The 23362-nt window shown below is 38.9% G+C and overlaps 1 protein-coding gene across 1 annotated transcript in view; it reads left to right on the plus strand.

The window, feature by feature from the left end:
* GNB4 (G protein subunit beta 4) overlaps positions 1–23362 on the plus strand; it is a 72257-nt gene that overhangs the window by 31114 nt on the left and 17781 nt on the right. The window contains exons 2-4 of the mRNA XM_006054299.4: positions 4580–4676; positions 20552–20590; positions 21274–21380. Coding sequence (XP_006054361.1) covers positions 4620–4676; positions 20552–20590; positions 21274–21380 — 203 coding nt within the window. The 5' untranslated portion in view covers positions 4580–4619. The remainder of the gene's footprint in view (positions 1–4579; positions 4677–20551; positions 20591–21273; positions 21381–23362) is intronic.

Here is a 23362-nt window from a genome sequence, read left to right on the forward strand (position 1 = left end):
GACATGTCTGTTTGGAAGTTCCTTAAATATAGAAAAAGGTCTGTAAATGATGGTGAAATATAGAATCAGGGAGTTTTTTCTTTTCTTTCTTAAAGGGAGAGGCTTGAGTGTGTAGCCCCTAATGAAAAGGATGCAGTGGAAAGTGAAATGCTCCCCGCAGGGTTTTGTTGAATGAAAATGAGGATGTATAACTTTACAGTAGGCACACTAGCTTTCAGTACCTGAAATACATTGATCAGTCGTAGCTTCACTAATAGCAGCATAAACAGTAAGTTCATTCTGATGTATTGTCATATGAAGTCTAGTCTCACCTAAGAGTATTCTTGCTGAATACATTGAACTTGAATATCATCTAGCCTGTAGATGTAACTTCCTTCCAATTCATAGATATTACAAAGGATAGAGAAGCGATACCTTGAAGAAGTAAACAGAATGTGAGATGATCTACAGGATAGGTCTCTCCAATAACTCTATTATCATAGAGAAAAAAGAAAGCAGGAGATGGATTCTTCTAGATGGGGAGACTTAAGAGATATAACTAAATGTATTATAGAATCTTTAATTGGATCTTGATTTGAACAACTCTGACATAAAAGACCTTGGTGTGATAATGGGGGAAATTTGAAAATGGACTGGGTATTAGCTACTAGATAATTGTTAATATGGGAGGTTTGTTAATGGTATTAAGGTTTAGTAGGAAAATGTCTTGGTATTTTTGGAAATGTGTACTGAAATATTTTAAAGTAGCTTGATGTCTGTGTTTTTTAAAACATTTCAGTTCAGTTCAGTTCAGTCGCTCAGTCGTGTCTGACTCTTTGCGACCCCATGAATTGCAGCACGCCAGGCCTCCCTGTCCATCACCAACTCCTAGAGTTCACTGAGACTCACGTCCATCGAGTCAGTGATGCCATCCAGCCATCTCATCCTCTGTCGTCCCCTTCTCCTCCTGCCCCTAATCCCTCCCAACATCAGAGTATTTTCCAATGAGCAACTCTGCATGAGGTGGCCAAAGTACTGGAGTTTCAGCTTTAGCATCATTCCTTGCAAAGAACACCCAGGACTCATCTCCTTTAGAATGGACTGAGTGGATCTCCTTGCAGTCCAAGGGACTCTCAAGAGTCTTCTCCAACACCACAGTTCAAAAGCATCAATTCTTCGGCGCTCAGCTTTCTTCACAGTCCAACTCTCACATCCATACATGACTACTGGAAAAACCATAGCCTTGACTAGACGGACCTTTGTTGGCAAAGTAATGTCTCTGCTTTTGAATATGCTGTCTAAGTTGGTCATAACTTTGCTTCCAAGGAGTAAGCGTCTTTTAATTTCATGGCTGCAGTCACCATCTGCAGTGATTTTGGCTTTGTCAAAATAAAGTCTGCTGCTGTTTCCACTGTTTCCCCATCTATTTGCCATGAAGTGATGGGACCAGATGCCATGATCTTAGTTTTCTGAACATTTAAAACATTTATGGGAGTATAAACATTTATTTTATTTATATTTGATTTATAATGTGTTACTTTCTGCTATATAGTACAGTGATTCAGTTATACACAAATGTATATATAGTTTTTTATATTCTTTCCCATTATAGTTTATCACAGGGTATTGAATATAGTTCCCTATGCTATATAGGAGGACCTTGTTATTTATCCATATGTAGTTTGTGTCTGCTAATCCCTAAGTTCCTACCTACCCACCCACCCCTCTATCCATCCTACCTGCCCCTCTCCCCTTTGGCAGCCACAAGTCTGTTTTCCTTGTCTGCAAGTCTGGTTTTGTTTTGTATAAATAGATAAGTTCATTTCTGTCATATTTTAGATTCCATATATAAGTGATATCTTATGGTATTTGTCTTTCTCTGTCTGACTTATTTCACTTAGTATGATAATCTCTGGGCCCATCCATGTTGCTGCAAATGGTGTTACTTTATTCTTTTTTTGGCTGAGTAATATTCCATTATATATATGCAGCATATTTTCTTTATCCATTGATGTCTGTGATTGACTTTAAAATACTTCAGCAAAAGGAACAAAAGTTGGAACAAATACAGTAACAATAGTAACAATTTGTAAACCTTCCCCACTCCAGTACTCTTGCATGGAAAATCCCATGGATGGAGGAGCCTGGTAGGCTGCAGTCCATGGGGTCGCGAAGAGTCGGACACGACTGAGTGACTTCCCTAAACCTTCATGGTAGACATTATGGATGTCCATTATACAAATTTCTCTACCGCTTTCTGTGTTTGAAATTTTTAAATAAAAAGACAAAAACAATAGAGAAAAGTGAGAGGTTCATGAACTAGGTGAAAAGGGATAATCAGAAGTGTAAGGTTACTAAAAAGATAGGGATAGATAGGATTTAAATCTCAGGGGGAAGAATTGACCCAAATAACAGAAAATTCAGCTCCTCTATCATGAGGAGGACCTTTTATTATGGAAGCTCCTTCTGTTAAGGCAGGAAACTCCTTCTTCTGTTAAGTTTCTGTTAAAGAAGCTCCTTCTTCCCTTCTATTATGAGAATCGTTGATACTGAGCAGACGCGATGGGTAAAAAAGCTGCATAGAGTAGCCTGCTAAATAGCTTGCTTATATGAACTTGTAGTAGAACTAATGTGCCCTCCCCCGTTTGACTTTTCAATCAGTGTTTGGTAGTTTGAGCGCTGACTGAAAGAAAGGAGGGCGTTGGGTTTGTTGAAGCTGTGATTTTTGTCTGTCGAATGTGACCAAATTGAAGGGCAGGGGAAACTAGGGTGCTGGCAGAGTTGTCCATGAAGTGCTGGACCTGGAATCTAGCCTGAGTGAGAAGGAAAGTGCAACTTGCAACTCGAAGATGAGAAAGTTCTGGAGATCTAATGCACAGCATAGTGATTGCAGTCAACCATACTGTGTTATGTCCTTTAAAGCTGCTAAGAGACTAGATCTTAAATATTCTCTCCATAAAATAGAAATGGTAATTATGTGATGCAAAGCAATTATTAATGCTTTGGTGGTGATCATATTGCAAATATATAAATATCAAATCAGCATGTTGTACATCTTAGATTTACACGAGAGGTAAAGGGGTCCAGTTGGGTGCATACATGCTATCAGTGAAGGTTGTTCTGAGAAGGAACATTTGAATTGAGGTAAAGGTGCAAGGAATGAAAATATCAGGGGCAAGAGGCTTCCAGGCAGAGGTAAGAGCAAGTGCCGAGACGGAAGCTGGAGCCTGCTTAGTGTGTTCACTAAGAAAGCTTTCTAATGTTAAGAAGGCTTTTGAGTGTCTGGACCAGAGAGAGAGGGGGAAGAGGGAGCAGAGATATCATGTTAGAGGAATGTATAACAGATTGTATAAGACTCGCATTGATGTTGTTGTTTAGTCGCTAAGTTGTGTCCAACTCTTTGTGACCCCATGGACTGTTTCCCACCAGGCTGCTCTGTCCATTGGATTTCCCAAGCAAGGAAACTGGAGCAGGTTGCCATTTCCTTCTCCAGGGAATCTTTCTGACCCAGGGATTGAACTTGCATCCCCTGCATTGCAGGCAGATTCTCTACTGCTGAGCCACCAGGGAAGCATAAAGCTTTATAGGTCAAGATAAACAGACTTTATGCTGAGTGGAGTGAAAAGCTATTATAGAATCTCAAGCAGAAGAGTGAATTGTATTTTCAAAGGATCACTGGTTTGCTATGTTTAGAATAGACTGGAGAGTGGGCAAGGGTGATAGGAAGGAGACCCAGTGAATGATAGTGGTGACTTAGACCAAGGTTGGAGAAGGCGATGGCACCCCACTCCAGTACCCTTGCCTGGAAAGTCCCATGGATGGAGGAGCCTGGTAGGCTGCAGTCCATGGGGTCATTAAGAGTTGGACACAACTGAGCTACTTCACTTTCACTTTTCACTTTCATGCATTGGAGAAGGAAATGGCACCCCACTCCAGTGTTCTTGCCTGGAGAATCCCAGGGACGGGGGAGCCTGGTGGGCTGCCGTCTATGGGGTCGGACAGAGTCGGACACGACTGAAGCAACTTAGCAGCAGCAGCAGACCAAGGTAGTCAGAGTAGAGGTAATCAGAGTTGGTCAAATCCTGGGTGTTTTTTGAAAGAATGCCTGACATGATTTGCTGGTGGATTAGAGGTAGGATATAAAAGAAACCGAACAGAGAAGTTAAGGATGACTCCCAGGTTTTTGGCTTAAACAATTGAAAGGACAGAATTGGCATTTACAGAGATGAGAAAGACCAGGATGGTGTGGGGTTCGCTTTTGAAGTAATTTGAGGTGCCTTTTAAGCATCTAGGTCTGAATGTCTCTTGGTACCTTTGGCACAGTTGTAAAGTATTTCTCACTGACTCAGTTCTAGTCCCAATTGGCTATAATTAAGTCTTGAATACTACTACTCAGGGTGTCTCTTCCATCCTCTCATCCCATTCCTCCATAATATCCTTTAGTAAATAATCTAGATCTGTATTTACTAAGCCATTTTAAGTTCTAGTAATAATGATTGCATTTGAGATTCAGAAGAACCAGTTATATGTCAGAATTTAAAAAGTAGATTAATATGTAAATAGAGAAGTGAATCAGTCTTTCTCTTTCTCTTTTGTACAGGACTTTCATTTGTTAGTTTCTACCGTGAGGAAATTCAAGGATGAGTGAGCTGGAACAACTGAGGCAGGAAGCCGAGCAGCTACGGAATCAGATCCAGGTAAGAGCAAACTTTTTCATTTTGAAATTTTATTAACACTTTTATGAACTACTAGTGATGAACAACAGAGAAGGCAGTGGCACCCCACTCCAGTACTCTTGCCTGGAAAATCCCATGGACGGAGGAGCCTGGTGGGCTGCAGTCCATGGGGTCACTAAGAGTGGGACACGACTGAGCGACTTCACTTTCACTTTTCACTTTCATGCATTGGAGAAGGAAATGGCAACCCACTCCAGTGTTCTTGCCTGGAGAATCCCAGGGACAGGGGAGCCTGGTGGGCTGCCGTCTATGGGGTCACACAGAGTCGGACACGACTAAAGCGACTTAGCAGCAGTGATGAACAAAATTTGAAGATTAGTTTGGATATATTAAATAATTTTTGAAGTGAGAAATGGTCACTTTGTTTTTATCATGCCTCTAAAGAACACTCCAAAAGTCATTTCTAACAAATGCCTATGTAGACCAGTGACCTCTCTGTCCCTAAGAGGTTAATATTGTACATGTAATCCCTGCTGACATCATCCTCTTCTACTCACACACCTGGAATCACAGAATTGATGCTTTTGAACTGTGGTGTTGGAGAAGACTTTTGAGAGTCCCTTGGACTGCAGGGAGATCAAACCAGTCAATCCTAAAGGAAATCAACCCTGAATATTCATTGGAAGGACTGATGCTGAAGCTGACGCTTGAATACTTTGGCCACCTTATGCGAAGAGCTAACTCATTAGAAAAGACCCTGATGCTGGGAAAGACTGAAGGCAGGAGGAGAAGGGGATGACAGAAGATGAGATGGTTGGATGGCATCATCAACTCAATGGACATGAGTTTGAGCAAGCTCCAGGACATGGTAAAGGACAGGGAAGCCTGGCGTGCTGCAGTCAGTCCATGGGGTCTCAAGGAGTCAGACAGACTGAATAACAGCAATACTATGAGGCAGATATTATATTGTAATATACTAGAAAATTAATCTCTAAAACGTTAGATTGCAGAAAAACATTAAAAATAATTAGTGGCATAATGCTGCTTCTAAGTTGCTTTAGTTGTGACCAACTCTTTGCAACCCCATGGACTGTAGCCCTTCAGGCTCCTCTGTCCATGGGATTCTCCAGGCAAGAAGGCCATTTCCTTCTCCAGGGGATCTTTCTAATCCAGGGATCGAACCTGTGTCTCCTTTGTCTCCTGCATTGTCTGGCGAGTTCTTTACCACTTGTGCCACTTGGGCATAATAAAGTCATGTCTGTCTTCTTTACTCTCGGAAATCAACTCAAAACAGTAAAGAGCATGAGGAATAAATACAACTTCATCTTTAACAAAATTTAAAAACACTTAGAACTTCAGACCCTAATATAATGGGGGAAACTCATCAAATATCAGGGTGTGGACAGGCTCTAAAAGAATTCTAAGACTGTAAATCTTTTTTTTTTTTTTTTTTTTTAGACTGTAAATCTTATATTCCCTCAGGGACAGCATCATTGCTTTCTTTTGGAACAATGGAAACATGCTTCTCTGGACTGAGGAATAGCAAGGAAGACAGAGATAAAAAGGAAAGGGTATAGACATGCCATCTTTTAGGAAGCCTCTTGGTGAGCAGGGTAGAGGAGAGACTAAATTGTGTGTAGTGTGGTGCTACCTACTTCTTTTCACAGGGAAAAGTAAAGGTTAAACAACTTAGAAATGAAGAACCTCATTATGAAGCAGGAAGAATCCAAGTTATTAGTAACTTGGAACACTGCTGTGATCCTCCAATATGAGAGAGATGAATCTTTTGCAGCAGTAATTTCAGAATACTTACCTAATTTAAAAGTGAAGATTAAAAAGAAAAAGGAACAATTGTAGGATCTATACAGAGGTATTGCAGGAAGGAGAGGAAGGGAGTAGAAAAAACAAATTGTGGGTAAAGAACAGTCAGCAGAAAAATGTTGATATGAGTGGATTAAAACTATAACCAGTCTTCAGTTCAGTTAAGTTGCTCAGTCGTGTCTGACTCTTTGTGACCCTGTGGAGTGCCACATGCCAGGCCTCCTTGTCCATCACCAATTCCCAGAGTTTACCCAAACTCATGTCCATTGAGTTGGTGATGCCATCCAACCATCTCATCTTCTGTTGTCCTGTTCTCCTCCCGCCTTCAATCTCTCCCAGCATCAGGGTCTTTTCCAGTGAGTCAGTTCTTTGCATCAGGTGGCCAAAGGATTGGAGTTTCAGCTTCAACATCAGTCCTTCCAATGAACACTCAGGACTGATCTCCTTTAGGATATACTGGTTGGATCTCCTTGCAGTCCAAAGGACTCACAGGAGTCTTCTCCAATGCCACAGTTCAAAAGCATCAATTCTTTGGTGCTCAGCTTTCTTTATAGTCCAACTCTCACATCCATACATGACTACTGGAAAAACCATAGCCTTGATGAGATGGACCTTTGTTGGCAAAGTAATGTTTCTGCTTTTTAATATGCTGTCTAGGTTGGTCATAACTTTCTTTCCAAGGAGCAACCAGTCTTATTCCCAGGAATTCAGGAAGTTAATGGTTTAGATGTGAATGAGAACTCTGAGTGGATACCTTAGGTGTCTAAGCAAAGCTGTCAGAGGGGTATTTATTTTGCCTGGGATGATCAGAGAAGGCTTCACAGGCTAATCTCTGAGTTAGATGTTGCTGCCACCACCAGAATGGATACTCCAGCATTTCTTTATCTCACTTGTTCCAGATCCTGAGCAGGATTGACTGACGGGCCAAGCACATTGGTTATATGGCCATCTCATTTTAAAAAATTCTGTTCTCTGTATCTATAAGCTTGGGTGTTTTTTTGTTTGTTTGATTGAGCATGTGAGATTGTATGATATTTGTCTTTCTCTGTCTGACATATTTCTCTTTTAGTGTAATGCCCTCAGGGTCCATCCATGTTGTCAGCACAAGTGGCAAGATATTCTTTTTATGGCTGAGTGTGAACTCTGGGAGTTGGTGATGGACAGGGAGGCCTGGCGTGCTGCGATTCATGGGGTCGTGAAGAGTCGGACATGACTGAGCGACTGAACCGAACTGAACATTCCACTGTGTGTGTGTGTGTGTGTGTGTGTCCTTTCATCTGTCAGCAGATACTTGGTTCCTTCCGTATGTTGATTATTATAAATAATCCTGCAGTGAACATGGGGATGAGTATATCTTTTCAAGTTAAGGTTTTTGTTTTCTTTAGATAAATACCTAGAAGTGGAACAGCTAGATAATACGGTGGTTCTTTTTATAATTTTCTGAGGAACCTATATACTAATACACTATTTTCCATAGCGGCTGCACCAATTTACATTCCCACTAACAGCACTCAAGTTTCCCTTTTCTCCACATCCTCATTGACCCTTGTTATGCTCTCTTTAAAACAATTTTTTTGTTTTTCTGTTTTTTGTTTTATTTTTTTAATTTTTATTTTTTATATTTTGGCTGCACTGTGCAGCATGTGGGCTCTTAGTTCCCCAGTCAGGGATGGAAGCCATGCGCCCTGCACTGGAAGCACAAAGTCAACCTCTGGACCACTAGGGAAGTCCTTCTCCTCTTTTTGATGATAGCCATTCTGACAGATGTGAGATACTATCTTATTGTGGTTTTTCTTTTCATTTCCCTGATGATCAGTGATTTGAGCAAGTTTTCACGTATCTGTTGGCCCATCTATATGTCTTTTTTGGAAAATGGTATAAGATAGTGATCTAGTTTCATTCTTTTGCATGTAGCTGTCCAGTTTTCCCAACACCACTTATTGAAGAAACTGTCTTTTCCCCCCTATATATTCTTGGCTCCTGAGTTGTAAATTAATTGATCATGTATGTGTGGGTGTGTTTCTGTGCTCCCTGTTCTGTTCCATTGATCTATGTGCCTGTTTTTGTGCCAGTATTATATTATTTTGATTACTATAGATTTGTAATATGTTAATGCTTGGAAATCAAGACATGTGATACCTCCAGCTTTGTTCTTTCTCAAGACTGCATTGGCTGTTTGCAGTCTTTTCTGGTTTTATATAAATCTTAGGATTATATGTTCTGTTTCTTTGAAAAATGATATTGGGATTTTGATAGGGATTGCATTGAATCTAGATTGTTTTTGGTAGAATGGACATTTTAACAATATTCTTCCAATCCACTGAGTACAGAATATCTTTTCATTTATCTGTGTCATCTTCACTTTCTTTCGTCAGTGTCTTAGTTTGCGGTGTACAGGTCTTTTGTGTGCTCAGTCGCTCAGTCATGTCCGACTCTTTGTGACCCCGTGAACTGTAGCCTGCTAGGCTCCTCTGTCCATGGGATTTCCCAGGCAAGAATACTGAAGTGGGTTGCCATTTCCTACTCCAGGGGATCTTCCTGACACAGGGATTGAACCTGCATCTCGCGTCTCCTGCGCCTCCTGCATTGGCAGGCAGATTCTTTACCATTGCACCCTCTGGGAAGCCCACAGGTCTTTTATATTCTTGGATAAATTTATTTCCAGGTGATTTATCCTGTTTGATGTAATTGTAAATGGGATTGTTTTCTTAATTTCTCTTTCTGATAGTTCGTTATTAGTGTATAGAAACGCAGCAGATTTATATATACTTATTTTGTATATTTCTGTATAATTGTATGTTTACATATTTCTATATATATGCAACGTTACCAAATTCCTTTATTAGTACTCAGTTTTTGATTGAGTCTTTAGTGTTTTCTGTTTGTAATATCATGTTATTTGCAAGTAGTGATAGTTTTACTTCTTCTGTCAAGTTTTAATGCCCTTGGTTTTATTTCTGTTTGGACTTGCAATACTATGCTGAATCAAAGTGGCAAGAGTGGGCATCTGTGTCTTGCTCCTGATCTTAGAGGAAAAGCTTCAAGCTTTTCACCATTGAGTATGATGTTATATATGTATGGTGTTGTATATGTCATATTTATCATGTTGAGATACATTCCATCTATGTCCACTTTGTTGAGACGTTTTTCTTTTTTAACCGTAAATGGCTACTGAATTTTGTCAAAAGCTTTTTCTGCATGTGTTGAGATAACTGTATGATATTTATCCTTCATTTTGTTAATGTGTTATATCACATTGATCTGTGGGTGTTGAACCGTACCTACATCCCTTGAATAAATCCCATGTGATTATGGTGTATGATCCTTTTGATGTATTGTTGAATTCGGTTTGCTAATATTTTGTTGAGGATTTTTGAATCTATGTTCATCACGGATGTCAGCGTGCAGTTTTCATTTCTTGTGATGTTCTTGTCTGAAGTGCTTGGCCAATTATTTGGTCACATGTCAATTTAATTTAGTTCTCGTAGTGACCCTGTGAGGTAGGTGGTCCTACTTCATTTTGTAGTTGAGGAAACTGAGCCTCAGTGAGATTAAGAAACTTGTGAAGGTAACATAACTTAGAAGTGGTAGATCCAGGACTCAAACCAGGTGTATTTTGGTTCCAGAACTGGTGCCAAAGGTACCACTATGGATCTGCCACCCAGCCCGGTCTAACATCTGGCTTTGTAGCCTGTGCTATAGCCACATGAATTTCTTGTCATTCCCTGAGCATGCACTGCTCTTTTCTGCTTTCTTGCTTTTTTCCAAATCTTTTACTTTGCCTGGAATTATACTTCTCTGCTCTAATTTTGCTCCTGGGACTTCTATTCATTGCATCCTAGTCTTCCTTTAAAAAGCCACCTCAAAGTCCTCCACTTGTATTTCTTTTTCTTTTGCTGGAAGGCAGCATGGCCTGATGGAAAAGTACATGGATTCCTCTTTTAATTATGTTGTGGTCAGGACACATTTACAGATTTTTTGATGCTCAGTATCTTTGCTATAGAGTATGACTACTAAAGCCCGCTATATAGGTTTATGGAGAAGAATGAAACAAATGACACATAAAGGACTTAGACCAATGCCAGTAAGTGGCGGTTTTTTGTACAGCTTTTTAGGTTTGTGTTATAGGGTTGATTGCAGCTTGCTTTGTATTATAGTTCCTTGTGCGTGTTTGCCTCCACCACCTGCGTCTGACTGGAAAATTCTGTGTCTTAATCATCTTTATATCTCACCGGCATCCAAGTAGAATGTCATGAGCATATAGCTCACTGAATCATCTTACATGATTTCAAGTAACCACATATATATAAAATACTGCATACTTTTCAGTTTAATGTCATGCTATAATTAAAAATCCTTTCTTCCTTCTTTCCTTTTTTTTTCTCTCTTAATTCCAGAAATATAACTTAACTGTATGTTTAACTAAGGTATAAATACATGACATAATAGAAATGTATGCTATTTGGTACAATACATGATTCATTAAAAAATTTTGTGTTTTATATTTGAGTATCATTGATTAACCATGATTCATTTTAAATTGAAAAAAATAGAAATAGAAAAAACATAGATTTTCTTTTGTAATTTCTGCTTGTTTGATTTGGAGTGAGAAGCAACACTTTTTGCTCAAAGATGTTAATATCAGAGCTTGCATTTCTTAAGGTGGACAGTAATAAATTCAGCTGTTAATTGGGAATGAATCCCTTATATTCAGTTTTATAGTGAATATAACTTTATTAGACTAAGTTCAATAATGTTCACTTGCAGTGTTGTTAATATTAAGGTTAGCTCTGTGAGGGCAGGGATTTTTGGTCTGCTGCTGTTTCCATGGTGCCTAGAGTAGTATCTGACACAGTGTACAACAGACATTTTTTATTGAATGACTGAGTTAAGAAAAATAACCTAAACAATGATAGTTCGTTTTCATAAAGCTTAAAATCAGAGAGCTCTTTTTATAGACTTTAGTCTTCAACTGCACCGTTTTTGGACATGCCTCAGGCCATCACTGTTATTTCTGGAAGTTCTTTTCATTGTAGGAGAGTGGGCTAAATTATTCCCTGCCAAATCAGGTTTCTAAACCCACAATTATACTGAGAATGAGAGAATCAAATCATATGTTTGTGTAACTACTTATGAACACCTTTATATATAAATATTCTAAGTGTTTATAAATAGGTCAAAGGACACCAAAAAGATTGTATATCCATTTAGCCTTTATTGCAGGCTAATGCAACAAAGATCTGTTGGAGAAGGGATAGACTACCCACTCCAGTATTCTTGGGCTTCCCTTGTGGCTTAGCTGATTAAGAATCCACCTGCAATGTGGGAGATCTGGGTTCGACCCCTGGGTTGGGAAAATCCCTTGGAGAAGGGAAAGGCTACCCACTCTAGTATTCTGGCCTGGAGAATTCCATGGACTGTATAGTCCATGGGGTCTCAAAGAGTTGGACACACTGAGTGACTTTCACTTTCACTTTCCCATGTATATGAATCTTCTAAATTTATTATTAACTGATAAACTTGATTTAAAACATTTTGTGTGTGTGTGTGTATGTTAGTTGCTTAGTCGTGTCCAACTCTTTGCGACCCCATGGACTGTAGCCTACCCAGCTCCTCTATCCGTGGAATTTTCCAGGCAAGAATACTGGAGTGGGTTGCCATTTCCTTCTCTGTTAAAACATTTTATTGGTTATTAAACATGTCCTTTGCTTGCTTTTACTTAACTTTGTTACATTGATTTTTGTTTCATTATCTTCCTTTTAATAATTCTTTTCAGTTTGTGTAAAAATTTAAGGTCTCTTTGAAATACTTAATACTTAAGCATAAATACCTGATAACCGGTAGGGAATTTGCTTTTAATATAAAAATATAGATGTGACTTATTATATAAAGAGTTATTTTCCTGACGTCATATCTTTTTATCATGTTAGAGCTAAAGTATTTCATTTCTAATAGCATCTGTATATAGTATACTTGCAAAATATTTTAAAGAAGTGTTATATTTTTTTAATTAAAAATTTTAATTAAATTTTTATTTAATTAAATAAATTAAAATTTAATTTATTCAATGTATTTAAATTATTTAATTTATTTAAAAATTTAATTAAATTTTTAATTGAGATGTAGTTGTACACTATTTTGTTTCAGATGTATAGTGTAGTGATTCATAACTTTTACAGGTTATATTCTATTTATAATTATTATAAAATATTGGTTCTATTCCTTGTGTTGTACAATGCATCCTCATAACTTATTTATTTTATACATAGTAGTTTACACCTCTTTATTTTCGGCACGTATCTTGTCCCTCTCTCCTTTCTTCTCCCCACTCAGTTCAGTCAGTTCAGTCTCTCAGTCGTGTCTCTTTGCGACCCTGTGGACTGCAGCACACCAGGCCTTCTTGTCCATCACCAACTCCGGGAGTTTACCCAAGCTCATATCCATTGAGTTGGTGATGCCATCCAACCATCTCATCCTCTGTCATCCCCTTCTCCTCCCGCCTTCAATCTTTCCCAGCATCAGAGTCTTTTCAAATGAGTCAGTTCTTCACATGAGATGGCCAAAGTACTGGAGTTTCAGCTTCAACATCAGTCCTTCCAGTGAATGTTCAGGACTGATCTCCTTTAGGATGGACTGGTTGGATCTCCTTGCTGTCCAGGGTCCTCTCAAGAGTCTTCTCCAACACCACAGTTCAAAAGCATCAATTCTTTGGCGCTCAGCTTTCTTTATAGTCCAGCTCTCACATCCACACATGACTACTGGAAAAACCATAGCCTTGACTAGATGGACCTTTGTTGGCAAATAGTAATATGTCTGCTTTTTAATATGCTGTCTAGGTTGATCATAACTTTCCTTCCAAGGAGTAAACGTCTTTTAATTTCATGGCTGCAGTCACCATCTGCAGTGATTTTAGAGCCCCCAAAAATAAAGTCTGCTGCTGTTTCCACTGTTTCGCCATCTATTTCCCATGAAGTGCTGGGACCAGATGCCATGATCTTAGTTTTCTGAATGTTGAGCTTTAAGCTAACTTTTTTGCTCTCCTCTTTCCCTTTCATCACAAGGCTCTTTAGTTCTTCTTCACTTTCTGCCATAAGGGTGGTGTCATCTGCATACCTGAGGTTATTGATATTTCTCCTGGCAATCTTGATTTCAGCTTGTGCTTCATGCAGCCCAGTGTTTCTCATGATGTACTCTGCATATAAGTTAAATAAGCAGGGTGACAATATACAGCCTTGACATACTCTTTTTCGTATTTGGAACCAGACTGTTGTTCCGTGTCCAGTTCTAACTGTTGCTTCCTGACCTGCATACAGATTTCTCAAGAGGCAGGTCAGGTGGTCTGGTATTCCCATCTCTTTCAGAATTTTCCACAGTTTGTTGTGATCCACACAGTCAAAGGCTTTGGCGTAGTCAATAAAGCAGAAATAAATGTTTTTCTGGAACTCTTGCTTTTTCGATGATCCAGCGGATATTGGCAATTTGATCTCTGGTTCCTCTGCCTTTTCTAAAACCAGCTTGAACATCTGGAAGTTCACAGTTCACATACTGTTGAAGCCTAGCTTGGAGAATTTTGAACATTACTAGTGTGTGAGATGAGTGCAATTGTGCAGTAGTTTGAGCATTCTTTGGCATTGCCTTTCTTTGGGATTGGAATGAAAACTGACCTTTTCCAGTCCTGTGGCCACTGCTGAGTTTTTCAAATTTGCTGGCATATTAACTGACCTTTTCCAGTCTTGTGGCCACTGCTGAGTTTTCCAAATTTGCTGGCATATTGAGTGCAGCACTTTCACAGCATCATCTTTTAGGATTTGAAATAGCTCAGCTGGAATTCCATCACCTCCACTAGCTTTGTTCATAGTGATGCTTCCTAAGGCCCACTTGACTTTGCATTCCAAAATGTCTGGCTCTAGGTGAGTGAACACGCCATCATGATTATCTGGGTCGTGAAGATCTTTTTTGTACAGTTCTCCTGTGTATTCTTGCCACCTCTTCTCCCCACTAGTAACTGCTAATTTGTTCTCTACATTTGTTAGTCTTCCTTTTTGTTGTATTCACTAGTTTGTTTTATTCTTTAGATTACACATATAAGTGATATCATACAGTGTTTCTCTGGCTTATTTCACTTAGCATGATACCATCCAAGTCCACCCGTATTGTTGCAAATGGCAAAATTTCATTCTTTTTTGTGACTGGGTAGTATTCCATTATATGTGTATATGTGTTTGTGTGTAATTTCTTTATGCATCATCTGTTGTTGGGCATTTAAATTGTTTTCATATCTTGGCAATGATAAAGAATGCTGCTGTGAACATTGGGATACATGTATCTTTTTAAAGTAGTGTTTTCAGGGGTTTTTTTTTGATAAATACTCAGGAATGGAATTGCTGAGCCAAGTGGTGTGTCTGTTTTTAGTTTTAGTTTAATTTTATTGTTGGGGTATGTTGATTTACAATGACCGTGTTAATTTCAGGTATACAGCAAACTGATTATCTTTCTGTCAGGTTGGTTTATTTCTCTCCCTCTCTTCTTATCTCATTGCAACAAAAATTTGGAATCGTAGACTAAATGGTTGAAAACAACAGGGAAGTTACACCTCAGTTACAGCCCAAGCAGACAGAACTTTTATTAAAAACAGACACTCCCTAGACATGGGAGCAGGCTGACCCCAGAGAAGTAGAAAGGTTTCCCTTTTTTATACTTCCTCTCTCCTCCTTTTGGTTTTGCCCAATGCAAAATAGGGCTTTAACCACCACCAGTCAGGAAAGGGAATGCAAATGGACATATTCAAGTCTGACTGACAGTTGCACATTATATAACAGGCTCTGCTGCGCATGTCTTCCTGTAATTCAGTCTGTTGTTACCAGATGTATGTATGTATGGAACATTAATAAATCCTTAATGGCTTCCTAGCTGCCTAAGGTTACTTGAGTAAGCCCCTGTGGTTAGTTTGTATCCACTGTGTGCCTAAGGCACTTGTGAGAAGTTGGAAAAGTCACTGTGGTTATTTTTGTAGTCTATCTGTGAGCTCCCCTGGGCATGTCTGGGATGGGGTTTAAAGGTTAGCTTGCATCCTTTTCACCTAGGCCACCCATCGCTCATGCCTAACTTCCTACTTAACATATCCAATCATTTTAAGATTCTTTTCCCATATAGGTTATTACAGAATAGTGAGTAGAGATTTGAGTGTTATGCAGTAGGTCTTTGTTGATGATCTAGTTTATATGTAGTGTGTATATACGGAGAAGGCAATGGCTCCCCACTCCAGTACTCTTGCCTGGAAAATCCCATGGACGGAGGAGCCTGGTAGGCTGCAGTGAGTCGGACACCACTGAGCGACTTCACTTTCACTTTTCACTTTCATGCATTGGAGAAGGAAATGGCAACCCACTCCAGTGTTCTTGCCTGGAGAATTCCAGGGACAGGGGAGCCTGGTGGGCTGCTGTCTATGGGGTCGCACAGAGTCGGACACGACTGAAGCAACTTAGCAGCAGCAGCAGCAGTGTGTATTTTTAATCTGAAGCTCCTAATTTATCCCTGTCCCTTCATCTTTCCTGTTTGGGAAGCATACATTTTTTTTTTAAGTCTGTGAGTCTTTTTCTGTTTAGTAAATAGGTTCATCTGTAATTTTTTTTTTTTTTTAGGCCAGGCTCTGTGTGGCATGCATGATCTTAATTCCCTGACCAGGGATTGAACCCATGTCCCCTGAAGTGAACAATCAGAGTCCTAACCACTGGACCGCCAGGGGATTCCCTGTAATCTTTTTAGGTTCCACATATGAGTAATTATCATACAATATTTGTCTTTCTCTGACTTAATTCACTTAGTATGATAATCTCTAGGTCCATTGTTGTTGTTGCAAATGGCCTTATTTCAGTGTTTGTTATGGATGAATAATACTCCATTGTACATATATGTACCATCTCTTCTTTATCCATTTATCTATTGATGGACATCTAGGTTGTTTCCATGTGTTGGCTGTTGTACATGGTGCTGCAGTGAACATTGACATGCCTGTGTCTTTTAAAAATTTTATTCATTTTTGACTGCACTGGGTCTTCGTTGCTGTGTGCAGGCTTCTTCTCTAGCTGTGGCGAGCAGGGGCTGCTATCTAGTCGCAGTGTGTGGGCTTCTCACTGTGGTGGCTTCTCTTGTGGAGCATAGTGGTAGCTTACGGTGATCCGAACGATGTCGGATTCGTGATCTCCAAAGATTTAGCTTCGGGACCAGGGACCAGGCTAGATCACTCAGGAGCTTTTGTGTAGCAGACTTTTATTAAAGTATAAAAGGGGACAGAGAAAACTGACATAGACATCAGAAGGGGGACAGAGAGTGCCTTGCTTCGCCTAGTCTTTGCAAGGGAGCTTTATACCTTGTTACAATAAAGGGTTTTACCAGACCCACTCCCACAATATAAGATAACAGGATTAGAACTAACAATAGAAAGATCTTACCAGACCCTCGCCCACAATATACATTTTAACAAGATTAGTGAGAAGGTCCTTGCTAAGGAGAAACATGTCCTTAAGCAAGATACATTGTTATATTGACTAATACAAAGCAATGTAGAAAAAAAAGTCCTTTCCTCCTCCTTGAGAACCTCAGACCCCCTTTCTCCTATTCAAGGGCCCTGGACCTTTTCCTCCTCAAGGGCCCCAGACTACTTATCAACCTACCTAAGGATGAGCTTTGAGATTGGAATGAAAACTGACCTCTTCCAGTCCGGTGGCCACTGCTGAGTTTTCATTCCAATCCCAAAGAAAGGCAGTGCCAAAGAATGTTCAAACTACCATACAGTTGCACTCGTCTCACACGCTAGTAAAGTAATGCTCAAAATTCTCCAAGTTAGGCTTCAGCAATACATGAACGGTGAACTTCCAGATGTTCAAGCTGGATTTAGAAAAGGCAGACAACCCAGAAATCAAATTGCCAACATCCGCTGGATCATCAAGAAAGCAAGAGAGCTCCAGAAAAACATCTATTTCTGCTTTATTGACTATGCCAAAGCCTTTAACTGTGTAGATCACAACAAACTGTGAAAAATTCTTCAAGAGATGGGAATACCAACCACCTTACCTGCCTCCTGAGAAATCTGTATGTAGAACTGGACATGGAACAACTGACTGGTTCCAAATAGGGAAAGGAAGGAGTACGTCAAGGCTGTATATTGTCATCCTGCTTATTTAACTTATATGCAAAGTACATCTTGCGAAATGCTGGGCTGGATGAAGCACATGCTGGAAGCAAGATTGCTTGGAGAAATATCAATCTAAGATATTTAGATCAAACTAAGATCATGGCATCTGGTCCCATAACTTAATGGCAAATGGATGGCTAAACAATGAAAACAATGAGAGACTTTATTTTGGGGGGGCTCCAAAATCACTGCGGATGGTGGCTGCAGCCATGAAATTACAAGATGCTTGCTCCTTGTAAGTAAAGCTATGACCAACCTAGACAGCATATTAAAAAGCAGAGACATTACTTTGCTGACAAAGGTCTGTCTAGTCAAAGCTATGGTTTTTCCAGTAGTCGTGTATGGATGTGCGAGTTGAACTATAAAGGTGAGCACTGAAGAATTGATGCTTTTGAACTGTGGTGTTGGAGAAGACTCTTGAGAGTCTCTTGGACTACAAGGAGATTAAACCAGTCAATCCTAAAGGAAATCAGTCCTGAATATTCATTGGAAGGACCGATGCTGAAGCTGAAGCTCCAATACTTTGGCCACCTGATGTGAAGAACTGACTGACTCATTGGAAAAGACCCTGATGCTGGAAAAGATTGAAGGCAGGAGGAGACGGGGACGACAAAGGATGAGATGGCTGGATGGCATCACTGACTCGATGGCCATGAGTTTGAATAAGCTCCGGGAGTTGATGATGGGCTGGGAAGCCTGGTGTGCCGCAGTCTGTGGGGTCGCAGAGAGTCAGACATGACTGAGCGACTGAACTGAACTGAAGGATGAGCTCTCTCAATAGGGTGCACGAGCTTCGGTAGTTGCTGCATGCAGGCTCGGTAGTTGTGGCACACGGGCTTAATTACCTCTTGGCATGTAGAATCTTCCCAGAGCAGGGACTGATCCCATGTCCCCTGCAGTGGTGGGTGAATTCTTAACTCCTGAACACCAGGGAAGTCTTGCATGTATCTTTTTGAATTACGATTTTCTCTGGATATATGTCTAGGAGTGGAATGCTTGAATATTTGCTAGTTCTATTTTTAGTTTTTTAAGGAACCTCCATACTGTTCTCTTTGGTGGCTGTACCAATTTATATTCTCACCAACAGTGTGGGAGGGTTCCCTATTCTCCACACCCACGTCAGCATTCATTGTTTGTGGACTTTTTATGATGGCCTTTCTTAACTCGTGTGAGGTGGTATCTCATTTTAGTTTTGATTTGCATTTCTCTAAAAATTAATGTACAACAAACGAGGCAAGAATATACAGTGGAGAAAAGACAGTCTCTTCAATAAGTGGTGCTGGGAAGACTTGAACAGCTACATGGAAAAGAATGAAATTAGAACATTCTCGAACACAAGTGGGACCTAATTAAATTTAAAAGTTTTGTACAGCAAAATAAGCCATAAAACAAAAGACAACCCACAGCATGGGAGAAAATATTTATGAATGAAGCAGTCAACATGGGATTAATCTCCAAATTACATAAAGTTCTCTTATAGCTCAATATCAAAGAAATGAACAACCCATGAAAATGGTGAAAGATCTAAATAGCAATTTCTCCAAAGAAGACAGAGAGATGGGTAAAAAGGCACATAATAAGATGGTCAACATTGCTAAGTATTAGAGAAATGCAGATCACAACTACAGTGAGGTATTATCTCGTAACAGTCAGAATGGCCATCATCAAAAAATCTACAAACAACAAATGCTATAGAAGGTATGGAGAAAAGAGAACACTTCTTCACTGTTGGTGGGAAGGTAAATGCTCCATAAATACCAGTTCAGTCCATTTGATCTAATGTGTCATTTAAGGCCTCTTTTTCCTTATTGATTCTCTGTCTGGATGACCTGTCCATTGCTGTAATTGAGGTGTTAAAGTTCCCAGTGATGATTGTGTTACTGTCGACTTCTCCTTTTATGACTGTTAGCATATTTGGCTTATTTGTTGAAGTTTTCCTATGTTGGGTGCATTTATATTTACAATTATTGTGTCTTCTTCTTGGATTGATCCCTTGATCATTATGTAGTGTCCTTCTTTGTCTCTTGTAACAGTCTATATTTTAAAGTCATTTTCTTTGACTTAAATATAATTCATGATACCATAATACTCCTGCAAGAGAGCATGGGCAGAAAATTCTCTGACATAAATCATAACAATGTTTTCTTAGGTCAGTCTCCTAAAGCAATAGAAGTAAAACCCAAAATAAACAGATGAGATGTAAACATAATTACCATCTCACCCACCAAGTCTACTTTTAGTTGTATGCCCAGGAGAATTGAAAACATACATACACACAAAAACTTGTATATGAGTAATCACGGCATCATTAATCATAAAACCACAAAGTAGAAACAGCATAAATGTCCATCCAGTTAATTAATGGATAAACAAAATGTAATATATTCATACAATGAAATATTAGCCATAAAAAGGAATGAACTACTGACACATGATACAACATGAATGAACCTTCAGAACATTACATGTAAATGAAGGAAGCCAGACACACGAAAGTCATGTACTGGTGATTCCATTTGTGTGCATTGTCCTGAATGGGTAAATCCATTTGAAAGTAAATTAGTGATCACCTGGCGGTGGGGGAAGAGGGAATTGCAAAGTATAGGGTTTTCTTTTTTTGGGCATGGTGAAAATGTTCTGTAGTTAGGTGGTGGTGATGGTTGCCCAGCATTGTCAATATCCTAACCGTTCCAGCTGCACACATTAAAAAGACTAAAGTGGTTAATTCTATGTTACGTGAATTTTCTCAATAAGCCTTTTAAAAATAAAGATTGTGTAGTACACTAAGGAGTGTATTTCAAATCTACATTTCCAATGAAAACCTTATTTTAAATCATATCTAGGATTTCCATGTCTAAATGTATAATCATCTTTATTTCAGGATGCTAGGAAAGCATGTAATGATGCAACACTTGTTCAGGTAAAGTTTTCTTCCTCAGTTTCTTTTACTAATTTTCATGAAATAGCTTGACAATGATGCAAATGACAGATTCTATTTATTAGGATTTAATTGAAAGAAAAATGAGATCTCTGTTAAAAAGGCTTTGTAATTTGTCAGATGCTGTTCAAGAGCCTTTTAAAACATACTTGTGAAAATGAAAGTCTGTGAAAAAGTAAATACTATAAAAATACGTAGATTCACATAATATACGTTTCTTTTTTACGTAGCTTCTGCTTCTTTTTGATATGCCCTGATTAAGTTTTTTTCCTTATATAAACTATTAGGAAAGTTTCATTAATTAAAATTGCTCATTTTTATTAAGGATATTTTATGTGCTATTTAAATCAAAAATTTGCTTTCTTTAAATAGTTAAAATTATAAATATTTTACTATTTGATCATCTATTAGCTTTTTGTGGCTGGTTTTTTTTTACTAAGGTTGGACGGTATGTCTGTTTTTTTACTTATTAGTCTACAGAAGATGTTCTTATTGGAAGGTGTGCAAATGAATCTACTTTTTCTTGAGCATCATAGGAATTATTTATATTTAAATATCTTCAGTAACTGTCCATTTATGTCTACTTTAGTGCCAGTTAATTGTTTCTGCTTTATTTTTTGAGCTGTGTCTAAGCTAAAGAATAACATTCTCATCACTTCCTAAAGATCACGTCAAATATGGATTCCGTGGGTCGAATACAGATGCGAACGAGACGTACGCTGAGGGGTCACCTAGCTAAAATCTATGCTATGCACTGGGGATATGATTCAAGGTTTGTACCTGCCATTTTCAAACTGCCTGCAGAATTATTTCGTTAACTCATCACTTGCATTTTCCATTAGAAACAACCTGTATCTATGAAGTGTTTGAAAAAAAATGCATCTAATATGACTGCTTTGCTCTTAATAAAAATATTCATTGACACTTTAAAAGTTTAGAAACCTTTAATATGGAAAAGAAATTTACCTGTCAGAAATACCCTTTATTGAATGATTTAGGAAAAGTGTTTAGGATTTCTTTTCTTTGCAGTGGGATATTATACTTTGTTTTTTAACATGTCATGGTAGTTTTATTGCATAATAAACATTGAAATTTCAGGTAATAAAGAAATATTTGTTGAATATTGCTGTGTATAAGTTACCAGATATTGCTATAATTTATTCATTACCTAAATTCATAAAGGATGGAATTACAAAAAGACATTTTCATTGAATACATCTTTTATTCCCCAGCCACACCCTACAAGTGTGTGTGTAGTGAGAGTGCATGCGCACACACACAGCAGCCATCTGGATTGCAGTTGAATGGCTGGTCATGACTTGGTCACAGGGTTACAGTATGGTCTGTGCATTTTCCAGAGTATCTGACAATACTACACAGTGTCTAACCCTGCTTCCATAATGGTTGACTTGTTCCTTTGATTTGGTCCATCTAATTGGGAAAATTTCTTAACTAAGAAATTATTTTGGGGGACTTTCCTGGTGGTCCAGTGGCTAAGACTCTGCACATCCAATGCAGAGGGCCCAGGTTAGATCCCTGATTAGGGAAGTAGATCCCACAGGCTACAACTAAAAGTTCGCATGCCACAACTAAAGAGCTTGCACGCTGCAACAAAGATCAAAGATCCCCTCTGCCACAGCTAAGACCTGGCATAGCCAAATAAATAAAAATTTATACCTGTGGCAGATTCATGTTGATGTATGGCAAAACCAATACAATATTGTAATTAACCTCCAATTAAAATAAATAAATTTATATTTTAAAAATTAATTTTAAAAAATTTATTTATTTATTATCATCCTTGGCTGTGCTGGGTTTTGTTGCTGCATGGGCTTTTCTCCAGTCGTGGTGAGCGGGGCTTCTCTTCATTGCAGCGTGTGGGCTTCTCACTGCGGTGGCTTCTCGTTGCAGAGCACAGGCTCTAGGGCGTGGAGGCTTCAGTACTTGGAGCTCTCAGGCTCTGGAGCACAAGCTCGGTAGTTGTGGTGCGTGGGCTTAGTTGCTCTGTGGCCTGTGAAATGTTCCCTGATGAGGGATTGAACCCATGTCTCCTGCATTGGCAGGTGGATTCTTTACCACTGAGCCACTGGGGAAGCCCAACCAATTTTTAATAGACGTTGCACATTTTTTTCTCTTCTTCCAGGAGAATCTAAAAATGTTGCTACCTGTCAGTATATATCTCAGTATAAATAGGATTCTTGAATACAGTAATATAGAACTTGTGCCTCTTCAGAGGGGATAAATGAAAGTACGTAACTAACAACCGACGTAAAGCTAGGCCAAATGTTTTTTTTTCCTTAAATTTAACATAAGAAGTAATCTAACCATTGAGATAGCAAATACATAACTCAAAATACAATCACTTGAAAATGTTAACGGTTCTTACTTAAAATTTCCTCAAGACTGTTAATCTTCATAGAACACGAAATGTCAGCAAAGCACCTGTCTGACCTTGCCTTTCTGCTCATTCTGATTATCAGCCTGTTGCTTAACTTTTTTCTCAACTCAGTGCTGATGATAGCAATTGTTTTAAAAAAGCTTTAGTTCCATCCCATACCCTGTGGTTGTATCTGCCCTTTCATGAAACTTACAGTGATTACTACGTAAGAACCTGATAACGTTATTTACCTGTAGTGAAGGGAAATGGGTGGCTGAGTGATGGGAACACAGAACGTGATTCTTTTCACTGTATATCTGTCCTTTTGTATCTTTTGAATTTTATACCATAGTGAAAAATAAAATTCCAAAAGAAAA

Source organism: Bubalus bubalis, chromosome 1 (assembly GCF_019923935.1).
Source record: "Bubalus bubalis isolate 160015118507 breed Murrah chromosome 1, NDDB_SH_1, whole genome shotgun sequence".
In the NCBI taxonomy this organism is placed as follows: Eukaryota; Metazoa; Chordata; class Mammalia; order Artiodactyla; family Bovidae; genus Bubalus; species Bubalus bubalis.